This window comes from Ixodes scapularis, unplaced genomic scaffold (genome assembly GCF_016920785.2).
Source record: "Ixodes scapularis isolate PalLabHiFi unplaced genomic scaffold, ASM1692078v2 PGA_scaffold1__304_contigs__length_218370807, whole genome shotgun sequence".
Taxonomy (NCBI): domain Eukaryota; kingdom Metazoa; phylum Arthropoda; class Arachnida; order Ixodida; family Ixodidae; genus Ixodes; species Ixodes scapularis.
Window position 1 is genome coordinate 59,844,286 of NW_024609846.1, and position 17,465 is coordinate 59,861,750.

Here is a 17,465-nt window from a genome sequence, read left to right on the forward strand (position 1 = left end):
ATGAACCAATTAGCCCAATACAAAGCTAAATTCAACGTATCACTTCTGTTTTGTGCATTTATTTTCTTAAATAATCACTTCAGTTTTGTGCCTCTTTTACTTTCTTAAATCATCTTTCAGACATTGTCGTCCTAGTGCTTAGGTGTATACTTTGTTTCATCGTATGTCCAAGCGCATGAAAAAGCTCTTTTTACTGACGACTTACGAAGAGCAGTGCAAGGTTAGTTCTGAAATTATCGCTCCGCGGCTGATGAGGTTGCGCACATTTCCAATAAGAAAACCGCATGACGAATTTCACACTAGAAAAGCGTGAATAAGGCACGCCGTCGGTTTCTTAGGCTGTCAGAGATCACAGCAGACATACAAACATAGGCACACAAACTAAAATCGCAAGGTCCCGGAGCGTCTGCTGTGCACAATTTGTTCGGCCGCGGAAAGGACACAAACATAGATATGACGGCTGTCGTGACGTTGCGGTTTGAACGTCACTTTACTGGCCTCATCTCCTGATGAGAATTGTTCGCGCTCAAACTATGGGTGATATGAAGTAGAGCACATTCTCCTCCGGTTTATTTTATGGGTTCTAAATTATCTAGTGTCCATAGCATATGGCTCAGGATACCTTATCTCCTCAAAACGTAAATAAATGTATCTTTCTTTTTTTTTTCAGTCGAAAATGTGCACCAGCAAACTGCAGCTCGACCTGTGTTAGATTATGACTCACGGAGAAGTTATCACGCGAACGGACACCGGCTGGAGTGTTGCCCTTCTGTCGGGACTTGTGGCATTCTTGACTTTGGCCAGCTTCCGATCGTCGGGTTACTTGTACGTTGAAATCATGAACGAATTCAGCGTGGACCGTGGCTCAGCATCATGGCCTGTCAGCGTGCTTGGGACACTTATAGATATTGGCGGTAAGTGAGTGAACCGAGAATTTTACCAATATTATGCTCTAGGCATTTTCCCAAGGCTTCTCACAAAGTGACTTAAGCGCTAGACGAGACATCCTCGTAGCGCTTTCATTCATGTGATCAACATGAGATGTCAGAACCGAAGACATTTCCTCATTATATGACTGAAGCGTGCCATTTAGGAATGAGTTGATGTATTGCTGGTGCGCCCTTATATTATTATTACTAATGAGTTTGTTTCTTAAGAAGTAATCATACAACCAAAGAAAACAAGAGCTGTGAAGTTTATTGATTCTTGAAGCACTTGTTACTACCTTGTAAGAAATGAAAGATTTGTTGTGGTCTTTGTTTTTTCAGGTGTCTTGTCAAGCCCACTGACCCGATACTTTTCTGTGTCTACTGTCCTGCTGATAGGCACACTTATAACAACGCTTGGTATGACACTCTCCGCCTTTGCTCCTGGTATTTTGTGGTTAACTATAACTATGGGAATAATTCATGGTAAGTTGAACCGTTTTTGATATAATACCTAGATCTCCAAGCGGCACCTATGCACCTACCAGAACTGAATCATGTGTGATGGATATGTAAATTATGAAATAAATAATTTATGAAAACCATCGAATATGTAAATTACCTTAATCCATCATTATTTTTAATTCTTCGATCCTCAAGATCAAGAGATATTGAACCTCAGGTAATAATAATATGCGGCGCATAACAGCCAGAGATTCTTGCGTGATTACAATGTGCTTGTCTACTCAGCTGATTTTTTTTAAGGCTCCCCGATGCTTCCCCCAAGACACACGCAACGGGTTGGTGGCGTCAGCAAACGAAGACTAAACGAACTAACATTCAAAAGCGGGTGAAAGCAGGTGCAGTGTAGCTTTCGTTCGTCTGCTCTGGCTGTATTTCAGTATTTTTGCAGTTCCCTTAAAACGAGGGTGCGCACGCAATGAGGCTTTATTTACATTCAATTGAAATGAGGAGTATTATCAGTCTTGTACACGTCACTCAAGAAAGTAATATATATAGCAGTTAGACAAAAAAAAAGAACATTAGAGCAGCTCACTTTAGGTCACAGCTGAGCCCTATATTCTGGGAGAGTTTGGCCGATGGGTGGTGCCTATCACCCGTTAAAACAATTGGCGGACTTTACAGTAATAGAAAATGGAGAATTTTGTATTTAGTCACTCTATCTTACGTGCGCAAGTCCAAATGCGCGGTTACCAGTTGTTTTATAAACACATTTATTCTACTCTGACAGCATGTTATGCCTGCAATTGGTCACTATATTTAGGCACTGGCCACCCTTTATTGATCTCCAAAAGCATAGCTTACAAATAAGCTTTATTTTTTTTAGTTCTAAACAAAATTCGAACAAAAATAAATCTGGCGATTGAGCGCAAGGGTTCGCAGCGGCTCTCCTAAAAGGCGCCCTTCACGGCACTGAACTTTCGTGGTGGTCACTTTTGAAACCTAATATTCAGATTGTTCAAAATTCACTTTTCACAAAAGAGGAATACGTTTAAGTTCATATAATGTAAAGAGATCGTAGCAGAAACGTAAGTTTGTGTATCTGACGACGTGTGCAGTGCCAAAACCCTTTCATTACGATGGTGGGTCATAGCATACCTTGTGTGCCTAATCCAGATTTGGTTCGAAATTCGATATCACGAAATGGTGGAGGCAAGGTGCTGCCTCGTGGTTGCCTTACTTCCAGCAATGGTTGCTGGATTGTCGCCATCTTTAAAAGAGTGCCAAATTCTCCTAGTGTAAAGGGCTATGGGTCATAGTAGCTAAATGGAAAACACATGATATACCTTCTTTGCTTGAAGCAGCGTTCGCACTCTTTCGTGCGACACCTACGCAACTTCACACAGAAATTCAATCAAGACTGAACTTTAAGAACGGTGCATACTTGCAAACTGCATGCATCACTAATCTTACATCTGAATATACATTATTTTTTTTGTCACACCTCAGCTTTGCCATTGTTTGCTTTTAGTTATCTCGGCCGCGGGGAGCACCAGAGTAGGGTTGCTTAGAAACATATTTCGATTTTTTAAAGAGATATACTAGTTTAACCTCCTTTGATAAAGCTTGATAAGAAACGTTTTAATATTTGTTGTTTACAAGGTTTAGAGGCTGATGAAACGGAGCAGTTTTCGTACAAACTGTGGCGACAAAGTAGTCGTAAGCTTTAAAAAGTAGGGGAGAGGGTTGAGCAGATGGTAAGGGTTACAAGTAATTTTATTACGTCTAAAAGTGGCTAAAATTTGTTTGTGATTACTTTCAAATAAAAGTTATCAAATATTTACAAGATTACCAAAAACGCAAGCAGTTCCAAGTAATTTGCTTACTTCTAACGAGTACCGCACAAGTCTTGTATCATGAAATATTTTGAAAATATTGTTAGCAAGTTAATGACTACCGGCTCTTCTAAAAAGGAAGATGGCCTTCGACAGGCGACAGATATTCTAATTTTCCTCGTTCTACCAGATGCAAGTCATATGGTATTTTCTCTCCGCCGCATTCTAGCTCAGCCCTCTTTGTTTAATGAGGCATAGTCTGAAATGTAAGACTGACCTACCCGCTGTGTAATGCACAGGTCAACGTACATTTAAATGAAGTGGACCTTTGTTCCCTGGAATGAGAGTAGACAACACGTCGCCATGCTTAGCGACCAGACGTTTAAAGAAAAAAAAATGAAAAACGATGAAAAACGCACTTGTAAGTTAAATTACTTAGAAGGCAAACCGCTGTACGTAAAACTAAAATCTAGCTGTCTTTAATGCAGTTGTCAAACAAGTTCAGAAAACACACATAATTGATAGCCCACATGGATAAAAGCTGAGATAGTTGAGTCATGCTTACGGATATAACTAATTGAACGTATATAGATATATAGAAACACCAGTAAACTCTGGACAATCAACTGTATATTATTAAGAACGTTATTTTCTTCCTCTACTTTGGTTCCCTACACTCCGGTTTGAAATGTTTAAAACGTGGAACTTCTTCATATACCCAATGTATAGTTCCTGCATAAAAATATTTTTTTTCTTTTCGTGTAGCGCGACAGATGGCGCGCTAGTAACCCTGGGGCTTTCCTAATGGCCAGCGCCTCACGTAACTGACGCGCAAGCGTGCCTCTGTTCCTTCGAACGATGTTGGTGTTATAAAACATTGCCATGCATTGGCACTCTCGACAATGACCTAGCAGCTGCCCTTCTGCTGAGATTTTTTCCACTAAAGCTGCATGCCAACGCGTTAGTTCACTGATGCACCGACCAGTTTGTTCTATATAAGATATACCGCATGTTAACAGAATGTTATATAAAACGTCTTTCTCACACATGGACACATGGAGTACTTCGTTTTGTGAGCGGTGCCATACACCTCTCCCTCCTTGTTTGCACCTTGGTTTAATCACGCCACACGGAATCAGCCTTATTCGCCACAGAACACAACACGTGGATGCCTTAAGTTACAGCAGTCTTCTTTCACCTGTGGTAAATGCCGTGGATGTAGAGCACAAACGCTATATATGGTCGAGATTTCTTTTTTGATTGGTCAGTGCCCCCGGGTTTTCGGTTGGTGGTCTTCCAGATATTTTTTTTTTGCTATGTGATACCAATAATCTGTTTGGATATCCAGCGGCCTTTAGTCTAGATAGTTGCGAAAAAGCTTAGTTTAGCCTGGAGGGGCCATAACGCTTTAATGGTAGATGTTATAGCTGTGGTGGATACCCCTCGTTTAAATTTTTTTCATATCCGAAGTCAAATGGGATAAACTCTTTACATGAGCTGTCTTGGTATCTCCGCCATGCTTGTCCATCTTTAAAGCTATCGGGTCCAATGAGGAGCCTGATATTGTCGACGGGAAATCCATATGTGAAACCCAGTCGACGGGAAGCCTATAGGATTGCATACTTTAGGACTGCTGTAGGATGTTTGAAGCATAGGATGACATGCTTTAGGGCTCGCTGGGATGATTGGGAACCTCCGACTGACACAAAATTAGAAAGTCAAACATATTAAATTATCACCTCAGTCTTGAAAACCTTAAGTAGTTTTGGGTGTCAGTACCGCAGGCCGCGACGAACACATCTAATGCATAAACCAATCTTTTGTCACGCCCAAAGCGATCCCCAGTTCAGGCAACCAGAGACATCAGTTTTTCAACTCAGGCTATACATGTTCTTAACAGGAAGCGATATTTGCGTTACCACCAAAACTTAAAGCAGTCGAAGAAGTTGCGCTAGTAAGTCTCGTCACGTACGAAGCTCCAAATAAAGAAATCATCACAAATTATCAATGAAGGAATTAATTCCCTTGCAGATCTTCAGATCCAGGCGCATCCAAAGATAACATTGGCCCTACCGTTTTTTTTTTTTCAAGCTTTTCACCATATTTCTATTAGTGAAACGAGTGAGACACTTCTTTTATTACAATTTATAACTGCCGCAGAATTGGGGCGGACTGGAAATGAGCTTGTACCGCTTGTTCACCTTGTAAATGTGAAAATCTTGCTTTCAGAAACTTAGTCTTACGCGAAGCCCTCTAACCAAAAATCACACGGATCCGCCAACAGGTTGCGCCATTTGTTCAACAAGACGCAGATCTAAACGAGCGTAGAAAAGCTCACGGGAAGTACGACGAGACAACGCGAGCCGAGATCGTCCGTCTTGCGCTACAGCAACGTAACAAAGCAGGCTCAATCAAGATGACAAGGATCCCGGGGTTTCCGTCTGAGTGAGAGCATCGTTCGCTCTATGAGAGATTCGTACCTACTTCAAATCAAAGTCAGCTAGTCTCCTTTTGAGGTGTTGTCGCATGCAACTCTGGAACGAAAGCTGAAGTTGGGCAGTTTGTATAAATAATCACCAGAAACGGGCCGAGTCTATGATGGAAAAAAAGGATCTTAATCGTAGAAAAGCTAAGCTAACTACGAGAATGTTCCAACCGATTTTAGATATCAAGAGTGAGTTTCTACTAGCGAAAAAGTTCGCAAAAAATAAAAGTCCGGAAAACATGGTCATTAACAAAAAAAAAAGTATATTAAGCTAGTGCCGGTAAGTGGCTTAACCCTTGAACAACCAGGATATCAGCAAATCTCCATGGTGGGGTGGTAACAACAGTAGAGAAATTACCGTTTTTGTTACACATGTTCTGGGAGGCGCCGTTTTGACACCCCAGTACACGGTAAAAACAACAAAATGCCATGCAGCGATAGATTTTTCAGAGTTGGGACATCTGGCATTCCTCCAACCACTAGAGCACGGCCGAAACAATGCAGTGGTACATCGACACCATCATAATACTATACGTGTACAAGCAACTAAAGAATCTTGGACTACTCTTGGACGCCAAGGCTCTGTGTATGCTCGGCTTGTTCGTGGCTCATCGAAAGTAGAGAGTTCGATTCTTTACGCGTTCATGCCTGCCGCATGCACAAGCCACCTGCAGCTTCTCTTTTCCCACTTCATTAGCATATGGAAGCCGGATATGAAGATGTTCACATCTTGAAACGCTAATACCACAACTAGTAGGCCGATAAACAAGGAAGAAACACAGGTGAGCTTGACGACTTCATCGATGAAGCCACTGCCTGCTGTGTTGTTGAAGTTTGGCGTTTGCTTCGTAATAAGCCTGACATTGCCCATAGCGCATTTGAGAAATGCGGTATTGCACACGTTTATTCTGCGGTGTAGTTCTAATTCACACTCTCTCACACTCACATGAAACATGCACAACAAATTATGAAAATAAAGTTCGTTATCGAGCATGGTTTTCAAAGTGTCAATTCTTGTCCAAATTATTCGCGTGCCTTTTAATTTCGGAAATTTATTTATTTCTAGAAATTCGTGAACACTATGAGCTCGCGAATATTAAGATATTTCAAAACTTGAATACGCTCACCTGGATTTATCCGTGCTCATAGCCTTGACCTTGCAATTTTCTATTACAATAGGCAATATTTACTTGTTGCTTTTTAAACAAAAGTGAAAGCCAAATATTATTTTTAACCTGTTCATATTACAATTTTCGCCCGAATGTAATAAAAAACTTGAAAATGCTGACTGACATTATTTCAGGAATTGGCTCAGGAACCATAATGACCATGCTCCAAGTGCAGCTGAGTGCCAACTACAAGAGATACAGAGGAATGGCTCATGGAATCATGTATGCCGGAGCCACACTGTCTTCGTTTGTCGTCCCGCCATTGCTACCCCTTTTGCTAAGACACTACGACTTTCGGAGCACACTGCTATTGTTTGGAGGCATCCTGCTTCACACCTTTCCCATAAGTCTTTTTTTGGATATCCAGCAGAAAAACAATCGTGAGTTACAGTGTAAGCAGCAAGGGGCAAAGTGCGACGTGTTACACATTCCCAATAATAAGATGGGTGAGGAGGTTCCAAACAACCATGAAGCGTTAATTGTACATGAAACTTCGACACTGCAAGTTGTTTCAGAACTGCTATGTCTCCCAACTTATTACATTCTGGTCATCTCGTGGCTAGTCAGGTGCTACAACTTTGACATTTTTGTGGCGACGATTGTCGATTTTGCTACTGACAAGGGAGCTTCGAAACCTGACGCGGTCTGTCTGCTCTCCTACATGGCCGTTCCAGACCTTCTCGGCCGCCTCTTTTTGCCCCTTCTTGCAGACCAAGAGTACTTGCGACGAAGCACACTAGTTGCCTGCAACTTTTTCTTCATGGGGATGGCCATCCTGATATTGCCCGATGTGAATTCATATGTTAGTCTGTTGACTGCAACTCTGGCAATTTCCTGTTTCTTGGGAACTGCGGTGGCCATGCACGGCGTTGTGATGGCGGACACTGTCGGCTTGAAAAGGCTGCCGGTGAGCTACGGCTTCACAGGTGCTTTGTGTGGGCCTCTGCTTTTCGCCAAGCCTTTTTTCATTGGTAAGTTAATTGCGTAAATTGTTTTTTTAGGACTATCTGCCAATGGTATTGTTTTTGTTTCTGTTGTGGCATTCTTTCCCTTCGGCCCTATAGTAACAAGTGCGCAGTTTTGTTGTAAAAATAGTTTTTAAAGCATATACGTTGTTAAGTTTACATATCAAACAGTTTAAGATTACCAAGTGCTGGCTGAACTTGGCTTTAATTGCGTTAGAGCAGATTTTACTTTTTGTTTAGGAGGTCAGGGTCTTCGATAGCGTCCCACTCTAAGAAGAAAATATGCATTGCAATGCATTTTTCTAATACATGGTGCATGGAGACGTGTATGCCTGTTTGAATAAATGAAAGTTTTTAAGTCAGTAATGGCATATCTGGGAAGACTACTAACCACAACATCTTATATGACGTATACTATATCAGAATAAAATAAAAACAACAAACAATTATAAATTCAAAGGAAGTAGAACGTGCACATTCTTCAATACAATAGACAGGAATTAAAACGAACTTAAGAAGGCTTTGATTTGATGGCCACAGATGGCAGTGTTTAATTGAAACACTCAGTGAGTAGCGATATAAGCTGGAATGCGGGAGCGGTGATCACGCAGTACAGCCCACGCAGTCTAGCGGTCCGCGTGCTCAGCGGCGGAGCGGCAGCGGTGGTCTTCATATTCGTGGACCCATCCTCCGCGCGCGATACCTCCGTCCTTCTCCGCCACGCGATAGCAACAATTGCTTTTGATTTTGATGTTTGCGTCATCAGATGCTTGCTCGCCCCCTTGGCCTTGACGCATAAAACTACGCCATTGCAACGAGCGCGCATTTGACGTACACGCTATCAAGCGCATAGCGGAAAAGGGAGATATCGCGCGCGGGTGATGCGTCCGCGAATCTGACGACCGCCGCTGAGGTGCCGCCACTTGGCTCTTTGCCCACCATACAGCGTGAGCTTTACTGCTTCGTCGCCGCTCGCGCATTCCAGCTCATATTGCTAGCCAGTGTACTTATCTTCAGGTTGTACGATTTGTCCTACTGCTACCCGTCTCGGAGAATGGCACAAAGCACTGGTTCAACAACACGCAGTCATTTATGATGGAGTTTTTTAGATCGTCATCACCGTCCCGCAACGGCCCTCTGCGACCCGCAACAATGCCCGGCTTTCTACAGTTAACGCTATCGGCGCGCAGACGCTGCAGAAAGTTGCTGTTGTTGATTTTTATTTGCATCAAATACAGCGTGCATGATACTGGAGGCTTGTGGAAAAAGCGGTCACAAGACCAGCTTGACAAAGCCACAGGGCCCCACATTGGCATTTGCAGCACTAAAAAGAAAATAATAAACATACCATTCAGACTACAGCATTAACAGAAGAAGTTAGTAGGGAGTTTTCGTAGACCGCGTTTCCCCCTCCGCTAAGTCCTCCCCAACGAAGCAGCCGCTACTGCGCCGGCGCGCCGATGGGCTTGGCTGTAGAGTTCCGGCTAGCGTAGCTGGTTGCGGAGAGCGTTGCGGGACAGCGGAAACGATCTACGAAAACTCCCTAGTAACTTCGTTGCTAAGGTCTTAGCGGAAGGGAAAACGCAGTCTATGAAAACTCCCTATTCGCTCTCATCGACACGCGTCAAAAGCTCAAACGCCCTCGCGCTTACGGTGCGAAGGCCTTATCAGCAGCGGAGCACCACTCGCGTGGCCAAATGAACTTGGCCCCCTTGCGGTAGAAATGACCACGAACAATTTGGCATGCGAGCAACCTGGTCCAACGCTATGGATCCCCAGTTTGCCCACAAGCTAAAGTTTTCAATAGCGGTAGTTTATGTTCACTTTCCTGGTCAGAAGTAGAAGTAGTCATCAAGAAAAGTGTATTCCTGAAATATATAGCTGAAACAAATTCACTTGATGAAAAAAATCTGGAACCCAATGATTTATAGCCTAATAGCATTGTGAGGCTTATTCAGTGTTGTCTGTATTTTAAGCAGGACAAAATAAATTAATCTGTCTATATGTTAGCAACAAGTGAATGCTTCTTGAGAAACTCCAGTCAACTCTCCTAATTGCGTCTATATCTGGAATCGGTAATTTCTGGTAAGCCACCCTAGGCGTTGGACTTTGCTTCTGTAAAGTAATAAAAAATCGCGAATGAGTGCAAACAAAAATCGATGCCAATAGGCAGCTGGCTCATGTTTTGGCGATAAGAAATTAACATATGTCTTATTAGCGGCATTGTTTATCATGATTCTTCTCACTACATTTTTGTATCGAACTTTATCTTACGCTTAGGTCAGCCTTCCCGATGTGTGAATGTTATAGGGTTGTAACTAAAACTGAAGGATCGTTCAAACACTGTTGTGTTCGAGTCCGACTGCAACAGCTTGTACCTCGTTAAGACTGATTGCGTGGAGCTGTTGCTATGGCGACACTTCCGACGAGCCAAAAAAAAAAAGGGGGGGGGGGGGGGGGGGGAGCGCTGTGCTCTACGACGCAACCCAGCACAATACAGTTGACGCAAATGTGTGAATCAGGATTAAGCGTTTTCTTCAGCTATAGAGCGGATTAGAATCGGAAACACTTCTTTCTTTAATATTTGCTTCAAAATAATAAACCTAGCTCTTATAAAGTTTTGACTTCTCTTTTAAAAATACATATTAGATTTCATGAAGTTTCTGTAGGTTTGTGTTCAAAGGCAAAAACAACATGCATTTTTTTTTGTCCAGTGATTTAGGCATACACGTTTTGTATAAGAAGTATGGTGGAATAGCTTATTTTGCTTCTCATAAAGTGTAGAGTGTTAGTAACTGGCCAAAGCAATGTAAAAGTTTCTAATCTAGAAGAAGAAAATAAATACGACATAAACACTTTTTTAGTAAAAGCGCTTGAAGAGTTATTTAAAATGTGCAAAATCATAATTAAGATATCGAAATTCTAAATAGATACCTGCCCTCTTCGTATTTTCAACATTATCTATAAAAGTTTAATTATGACGGAAACACTTAAAGTACCGGTAACTGGGGCTCAAGTTAAAACGACAACCCAAAGTTGCAAAAAAAAACAAAAAAAACATGCATTTCAAATTTCAAAAGATGTGTACTCTTCAGATATCGCGTAGAAATAATTGAAATTGGGACATAACATGAATAGAGAGTCCCATAATCATGCGGAGTCACTGGAGACCGTGAGTTCCTGTTTGTGGTGACTTACCTAGCCCATCTTGCGCCATGCCCCATCAAACACCATTCCTGCTATTCTTACGTCAGCCTTTCGATCTCCACAAGGTTCCAGCTGGCTGTTGTCACGGCAGGGGCATAAAAGTTCCTGCTCGGGGAGGTATTATGACCCATTGATGCTAGCAGGCTGAGAATCGCGCTCAAACGCGGAAGTTTACTGCTTTTGAGTTGACGGACGGCAAAACTCGAGCGAGCTCCCATTTTTGTAGCTTTGATTTGTACTCATGACTCCACATGTTTCTACGTAAACGTCGAAAGAAACCCACTCAAGGCATTCACTCTTCTCTAGGCCTATTTTGAAGGACGATGACTATCCCTTCAATTTCGGAGCCGCGCTCGTGACAAGCGGGGCAAATCGCATTACTCAGAAAGATCGCCAACGCGCCGATGTCGCACATCAATGTGCATTCAGAGCCATAGCCACTTGTTTTGTAAACGTTTTCGGAAAACACAAACAATCTGTTTTGAAACGCTGGCACATGTAAACAAAGCGTCGGAGCAGTCGCCATTGTCGTGGTTAGGTTTCGCGCGCAGCTGTAAACATTCCTCACTTGGCGTTCTCCGATTGCTTTGGCACCGCTTTTCTGAAAGGGAAGCTGAAGCGGTTTTGTATTTGAGAAAAAACACTTAAATCGTATTTTTTTTACCTCTATAATCTGCAACATCGACATTATTATTTTTTTATTTATTTGGTGCATGGAGGTTGTAGAAAATCATTTTCAAAGTACCGCTGAAGGCCCTCCTTCCGGGAGCGTGACGTCATAAAAGGAGTTTTTGGGATCTCCTCTCCCGTGCAGCTTTAGCGCCCATCAAAGCTATGCACGCGCACTCTTGATATTTAATGAAAATTCAGACAAAGACGTCTTGACTGGTTCCAGTGCGGGGAAATTGGCCTTGCAAGCTTTCAATTCTACGCGTGGTCCTGAGGAGCAACGCCGCCTGGCGTCCGAAATATCCCCTTATAACGTAACGAGTGACCGGAGATTTTTCTCGTTTTCTCCCAGTTAGTTACATCTTTGGGGAGAACGAACAAACTATTCAGATAGATTGGATAAAACAACGCTAGAATCAACCCTTATCTCTATTTGTGAAAGAAGTGTTTTAGCTTTCCTTTAAAACTTGCGTAATTGTTTTGAAAGTACCGAACACGAAAGTTTTAGTTTATAGTGTTTTCTACAAACCCAACTGGAAAAACGTAAAAATTTCCGCTGTACCGACTGAAAACCTGTCAGAGGTAGCCGATACTCACGTAAACTTGCGATGTTTTGAGCCACCGCCAGTGAGTCAAACACGTTATTTTTTTTATTCCTCGTCCAAAGTTTGTTTTCGATTTTTTACTCGTCGATGTAGGATGGCTGAAAGTAATACATAAAATAAATGAAAATCCTGCGTACAATTTATTTTTCAACCCGAATTTCCCCTGAAGTCAACATTTGATTATTCAAATACTCAAGTAGTATAGATTAACATTATGCTTCTTAATTCACCTAACCGAATTTTGTTTTTGTTTTGTTTGCAGGTTACTTTCGAGATTATCATGGGAAGTACGACGCCATGTATCGGGTACTTGCTGGACTTCTTTTGCTCGTCAGTCTGATGTGGTTTGTAGCAGTTTATCTTGAAAAGCCAGCACCTGGAAGCCACGAAGACCAGAGGAAGCCGCATCCAGTGAATATAAAAGAAGTTTAAATATTTGCTACCTATAAAGCGAACATTGATTGTGTTGCTTCTACTGCTCTTTATTTATCTTTCTTTCTGCCTCTTTCTTGCACTGCTTATCCGAGCAAGAGGAAAGAGCGAAGCAGAATATTGTACCTTGTAGACAGTTCTAAAATTATCAATCCCTGGGATTAAGGCACATCCTGAAGCATTGCTTTTAAGCACATAAGGTATGCACAATAATTTCTGCTGGGCGACCAGCTTCCTCCTCCCGTATACGACAGGCGTCAATAATAAAGGCATAGCATTCAGAAACATAAATTTCAAGTTCCTTGGTTATTGGTTAAAGGAAATGTGGAGGCCCGAAGTGGGAACCCGTTCTAAGAGGCAGTACGCTGAATATAGAGTTAGTATACTAAAGGTATATGTATAATAAAACAGCCAATTGAAAGTATATTTTGAATGTACGAAAGGCGTACTTGTATGAAATACTGAAATTAGATTTGTCAATACAAAACCAATAGACGTACTTGAGCATATTTTAGTAGTAACAAGACTTTACTATCAATGTACTAAAATGAAGTATTCAAGTATATTTGTAGCATGCATTTTGTAAGTATACTATAATAGAACTTTAAGCGCACTGCAATACTCTCTTTTCAAAACTCCATCAAGCAACATTGGTGGCCACCATTGGTTGGACACGAAGCGCGTGATTGGATCCGAGTCCTTGCCGAACGCAGACACAACGCTCGTTTTCAAACGAGCTGAGCCGAATTCAAGCGTTTTTTTAACAGTCATGAAGTACTTGTACCAACAGATCGCAAAGCCGGCATTAGAAAACGCGAGACACCGGGTAAAACAAAAGGCGAGAAAAAAAGTTAGAAACGGAGTTTATAAAACAACTCCTTCGCAATTTACGGATATCGAAATATTTATCCCATGTGATAACAAAGAAGATAGGCATGAACGTATCCAAATGGTTAATAACGTTCGGCTTTCACAAATATATTTTGATTGGTCCCCCCCCCCCCCCTCCCCCTTGAAGCTGGAGCAATATTAATTTTCCATCCTGTCGCCCTTGTTTCCTTTCTCCATGGATTATTATCGTCATTCTTGTCCAGCTCGCCTGCACTTTTGGATTAATTGCATTTTCATCCTAACCTTAAAATACAGGCCATTTCCCCTTGTTGGTGTTAGACTGGTGGCAGTTGATAAAATCCGTTTGCTCTACAGACGTCTAACACCTGGTTGGATCAGTTAGTAGAGCTCTCCACTAGAAACATAGAGGTCCATGGTTCAATACCGGGAACAGGAGGATTTTTTCGGTTGCGCACAAGTCACCTAGTTGTGCTTAGAGATGTGTGTTTCTCCTTTGTTTCCCCTGATCCTTCTCCAGGGATTATCATCGTCATTCTTGTCCAGCTCGCTTGTATCATTGCATAATTTGCATTGTCAAGTGTAAGCTTGTTGCTTTCATATCAGCCCCCGCAGTGGGCGCCTACACTTCAGGTGTGAGGTGCTTGGTGAGCGGTGTCACCACGGACCCGACCACGTGCCCACACGCAGGGGGCACTTGCTTTTCATAGGTGCTTGGTGAGTGGCGCCATCACGAACCCCGAGCCACATGGGTTGGCCCACTCACGCCTGGCTGTGCGTGACTAAACCCGTGTCCGGGGAAAAGGAAATACGGGTGGTTCATTTATCTCGGGGTATGTTTGAACCCTTCGGAGCCCTCCGACGAGGCAATATACTACTTCGGCCCCTGCTTCCCGTAGGTTCGTGTCCTGGCTCGGCCCGACCAGGATGATTCAGTCAGTCGCATTTTTCTCCTCTCCTGCCTTTGCCTTTTGTCTCTTTCTACCCTTCTTTCCTCTTTCACCTTCCTTAGTGGCACGGGCTAACCTTGGGTTGTTACACATATCCTCATCCAGAACCACACTTTGTTATAGTTTCCCGGCAGCGCAGTGAGTGCAACATTTCCATCGAAGCCCTTTTGTCATGGTGCGTTATTTAACCTTTTGCTGTGCTCCGTGGTGGACTGTGAACTGCGGATTTCGGACGAATTTTGCCACCTTTATGGCTCTTCATTTTTCTAAACCCAGCTCACGGTAGTCCTGGAAAGGGCGTTGTCTTGAGCACAAAACCCTCGAAAAAAGACTCTCCTGTGTAAAATTCACCACTGTTATGGTTCTTAGTGACGGGGACTAAACTTCGCTATGGTTAATGATTAAATTACACAGTGGGAATTAATCTCACGAAAAGAAGACGAAGCCATTTACCAGGAAAGACAAAAACCACTCCATTAAAAATAACAAGACAACAATAATTCGGATATACAGGAAATGGCCTAGATAAGATACGTTGTACTGCGCTAATCATTAAATTGTCCCTTAATGCAAAATTATCGCTTGCGGTGTCACCATCGTTCCAACACACCGTTGGGAAAAGCACCCGAAGCGCAATTTATAAAAGATTTCACCGGTTCGTGGCGACGCGGCCGGTGGCGTGAAAGTCCTGGGTCAGTGGAGTGTCGTGGGCGTAGTAACCTCTCGAAAGATGCTTCGGCTTCAGCGTTCCAGGACTGGAGTCTTCTTGAAGGGCCAACATGGTGACCGTGGAGAGGTTATGACCGCCACCGCGGTCGGAGATAGTTGTCGGGCGACGGCAGGAGGACTTGGTGAAGGTCTGGAGCGAACCTCGGGTCTGGACGCCTGACGGGTTCACCTCCGCGCCGGAATCCTTCTGGTCACCGATGTCTTGTTTTAACCGCCATGACCACCGGTTCTCCGAACGCCGCTCTGCCAACCAACACTGGCCGTCGTCTTCCCACGCTCTTCTTCTTCCATATCCCACTGCCCGGGCCACGGGCTCGCGTTGCACGAATTCCGGCGCGTCAATTAAAAAATACGACCCGGTGTCCTTCGAACACATCAGAAGAGTCCCCAATTACGAGTCTTTTTTTTAAACTATGTTAGGTACGCGAAGATTACACGTATTAATAAACGTCCACAAACAACACTTGAAGGACAAATATTTCAGACCGAATGAATTCATCACCGAACATAAACCACACTTTATCTAAAATAGACTAGGCGGCTCATGTAACCCGCACCTACGTTCTCGGAGCCTCTGATATGTTCAACACGAAAACACAATTTCTTTTCAAGGCCAGGCTACACATCCTTTGCAGCGTACGTCCTCATTCTAAGATACCAGATATTGCGCTTAAGTTACTCGTCGCAGAACTTTCACTTGACGCGAAACCTTCGCTCAATTTTCCGCACATCTAAGACACGATTGGTAGCCGAACCAAATATTCACGGAATGCGGGCCAAAACACAAGCAAAATAGGTGAATTAATTCTTACTTCCCACGTCAAAAATCGTCGTAAGGTGCCCTTCTCCCGCTGCAAGGTCGCTTCCTTCACAGATGGCTGACCGACTCCTCGGTCTGCGGCGGGAACTTTTCCTCGCAAATTTCTTTCTTCTCCGAGGACTGCATGAAATCAGCCCTTCCGTTCGCGGACGCATCGAGCTCTTCTTTTCTTTTTTTTTAATCTTTTTCAGAGCGCTTCCAACGCTTTTTGCCAAAAAGCGTTCGCTGCTCAACTCCTGGTTACGTCCGGCGGACGCCCTCGAAGGCGACGCCGACGTCGACCTAGGTCTCGGCTTGCGCCACGAGCCCGGCGCGGTCCTGGGCTCCTGCTCGAAGTCAAACCTCTGTGGATCACTCCTAGACCTTCCGCCACGCCTGCGGAAGTACCTCCCGTACAAGCGTTGGTGGGGCCTCCGCTGGACTCTGGTTTCCTCGTATTCGGCCTCCTCTTCAAACTGGAAGTGGGGTTTCATGTCTTCCGCGGGTAGCGAGCTCCTGGTCATACCTCTGGTACGGCGGTAGTGGCGGCGTAAACAGGATCTCCCAGGCTGCAGCCATCGCTGCGGTGGCGATTGCGGCCGCGGCGAGTCCAGCACGAGCACAACGTCATTGAAGTCGTTCGAGCCCTGCACACCGTGGCGCGGGTTAGGCCTCGGTAGGCGTTGACTCCGTCTCGGGGACCAGCGACCTCTGAAGCGTCTTCTGCCCGTGGCGTAAGAGAAGCACTGCACGGGCTCGCCGTCGGGACCTGTCACATTGGCGGCTTCGCGTTCCTTCTCGCTTAGGACGACGTCAAACTCGACGGTCTCACCCTCGTGAACGCTGCGTGTTAGCTTTTGCGGGGTGGTTCCGCGTGATGGCGGTCTGGTGGACGGAGATGTATTCTCGCGTGTCGTTGCGGTTGATGAAGCCCTAGCCCTCCTTTACGTTCAACCACTGGACAGTGCCCAGCACCCGCTCGGCGAGCACGGGTTTCTCCGTTGTCACCTGCATGGCGCCCATGGCGACGGTTGGCGCTTTTCGGCGTGTTGCCCAGTAACACTTGCTCCGGCCAGACTCGAGGTCGGTGCGAGATGCTCTGGCTTCTCGTCATTCATGGGATTTGCTCCCCGAGTTTTAGAGGCCCCCGCCGGCCTTTTCCAATGAATATCGGGAGAGGAGACGTCACGCGAGCGGTGAAAATTGCCGACTATTACATCATAAAGGGGAGCAGCCAGGCACTTACTTGTCCACTGCGGTCCCCGTGAAATTATGGGAGATGATATCCACTTGCGCCTCGGGAACTTCAGTGCTACGGCCCTCTATTAACCGTAACGTGGATGTGATCCCCGTGTGTGCTGCCTCCGGGACGAGCAACCGGCG

General features: G+C 44.2%; 1 protein-coding gene and 1 pseudogene across 1 annotated transcript; one reads left to right on the forward strand and one right to left on the reverse strand.

Moving 5' to 3' along the window:
* Positions 1 to 715: 715 nt before the first annotated feature.
* Positions 716 to 12,755, forward strand: LOC115323296 (monocarboxylate transporter 12). The gene is made up of 5 exons (XM_042290190.1): positions 716 to 914; positions 1,269 to 1,412; positions 7,012 to 7,257; positions 7,393 to 7,848; positions 12,586 to 12,755. Exons 1-5 carry the CDS (start codon positions 716 to 718, stop codon positions 12,753 to 12,755), a joined length of 1,215 nt encoding a protein of 404 aa, XP_042146124.1.
* Positions 12,756 to 16,151: 3,396 nt separating this feature from the next.
* LOC120848895 lies at positions 16,152 to 17,105 on the reverse strand (annotated as a pseudogene).
* Between the last annotated feature and the right edge of the window lie 360 nt (positions 17,106 to 17,465).

What these genes read in the sequence shown, in the direction of transcription:
- LOC115323296 (XM_042290190.1), top strand. Translation starts at nt 716, where the DNA reads ATGACTCACGGAGAAGTTATCACGCGAACGGACACCGGCTGGAGTGTT. An exon ending in GACACTTATAGATATTGGCG is followed by an intron (nt 915 to 1,268) that starts GTAAGTGAGTGA and finishes TTGTTTTTTCAG; the next exon opens with GTGTCTTGTCAAGCCCACTG. An exon ending in TATCCAGCAGAAAAACAATC is followed by an intron (nt 7,258 to 7,392) that starts GTGAGTTACAGT and finishes AAGTTGTTTCAG; the next exon opens with AACTGCTATGTCTCCCAACT.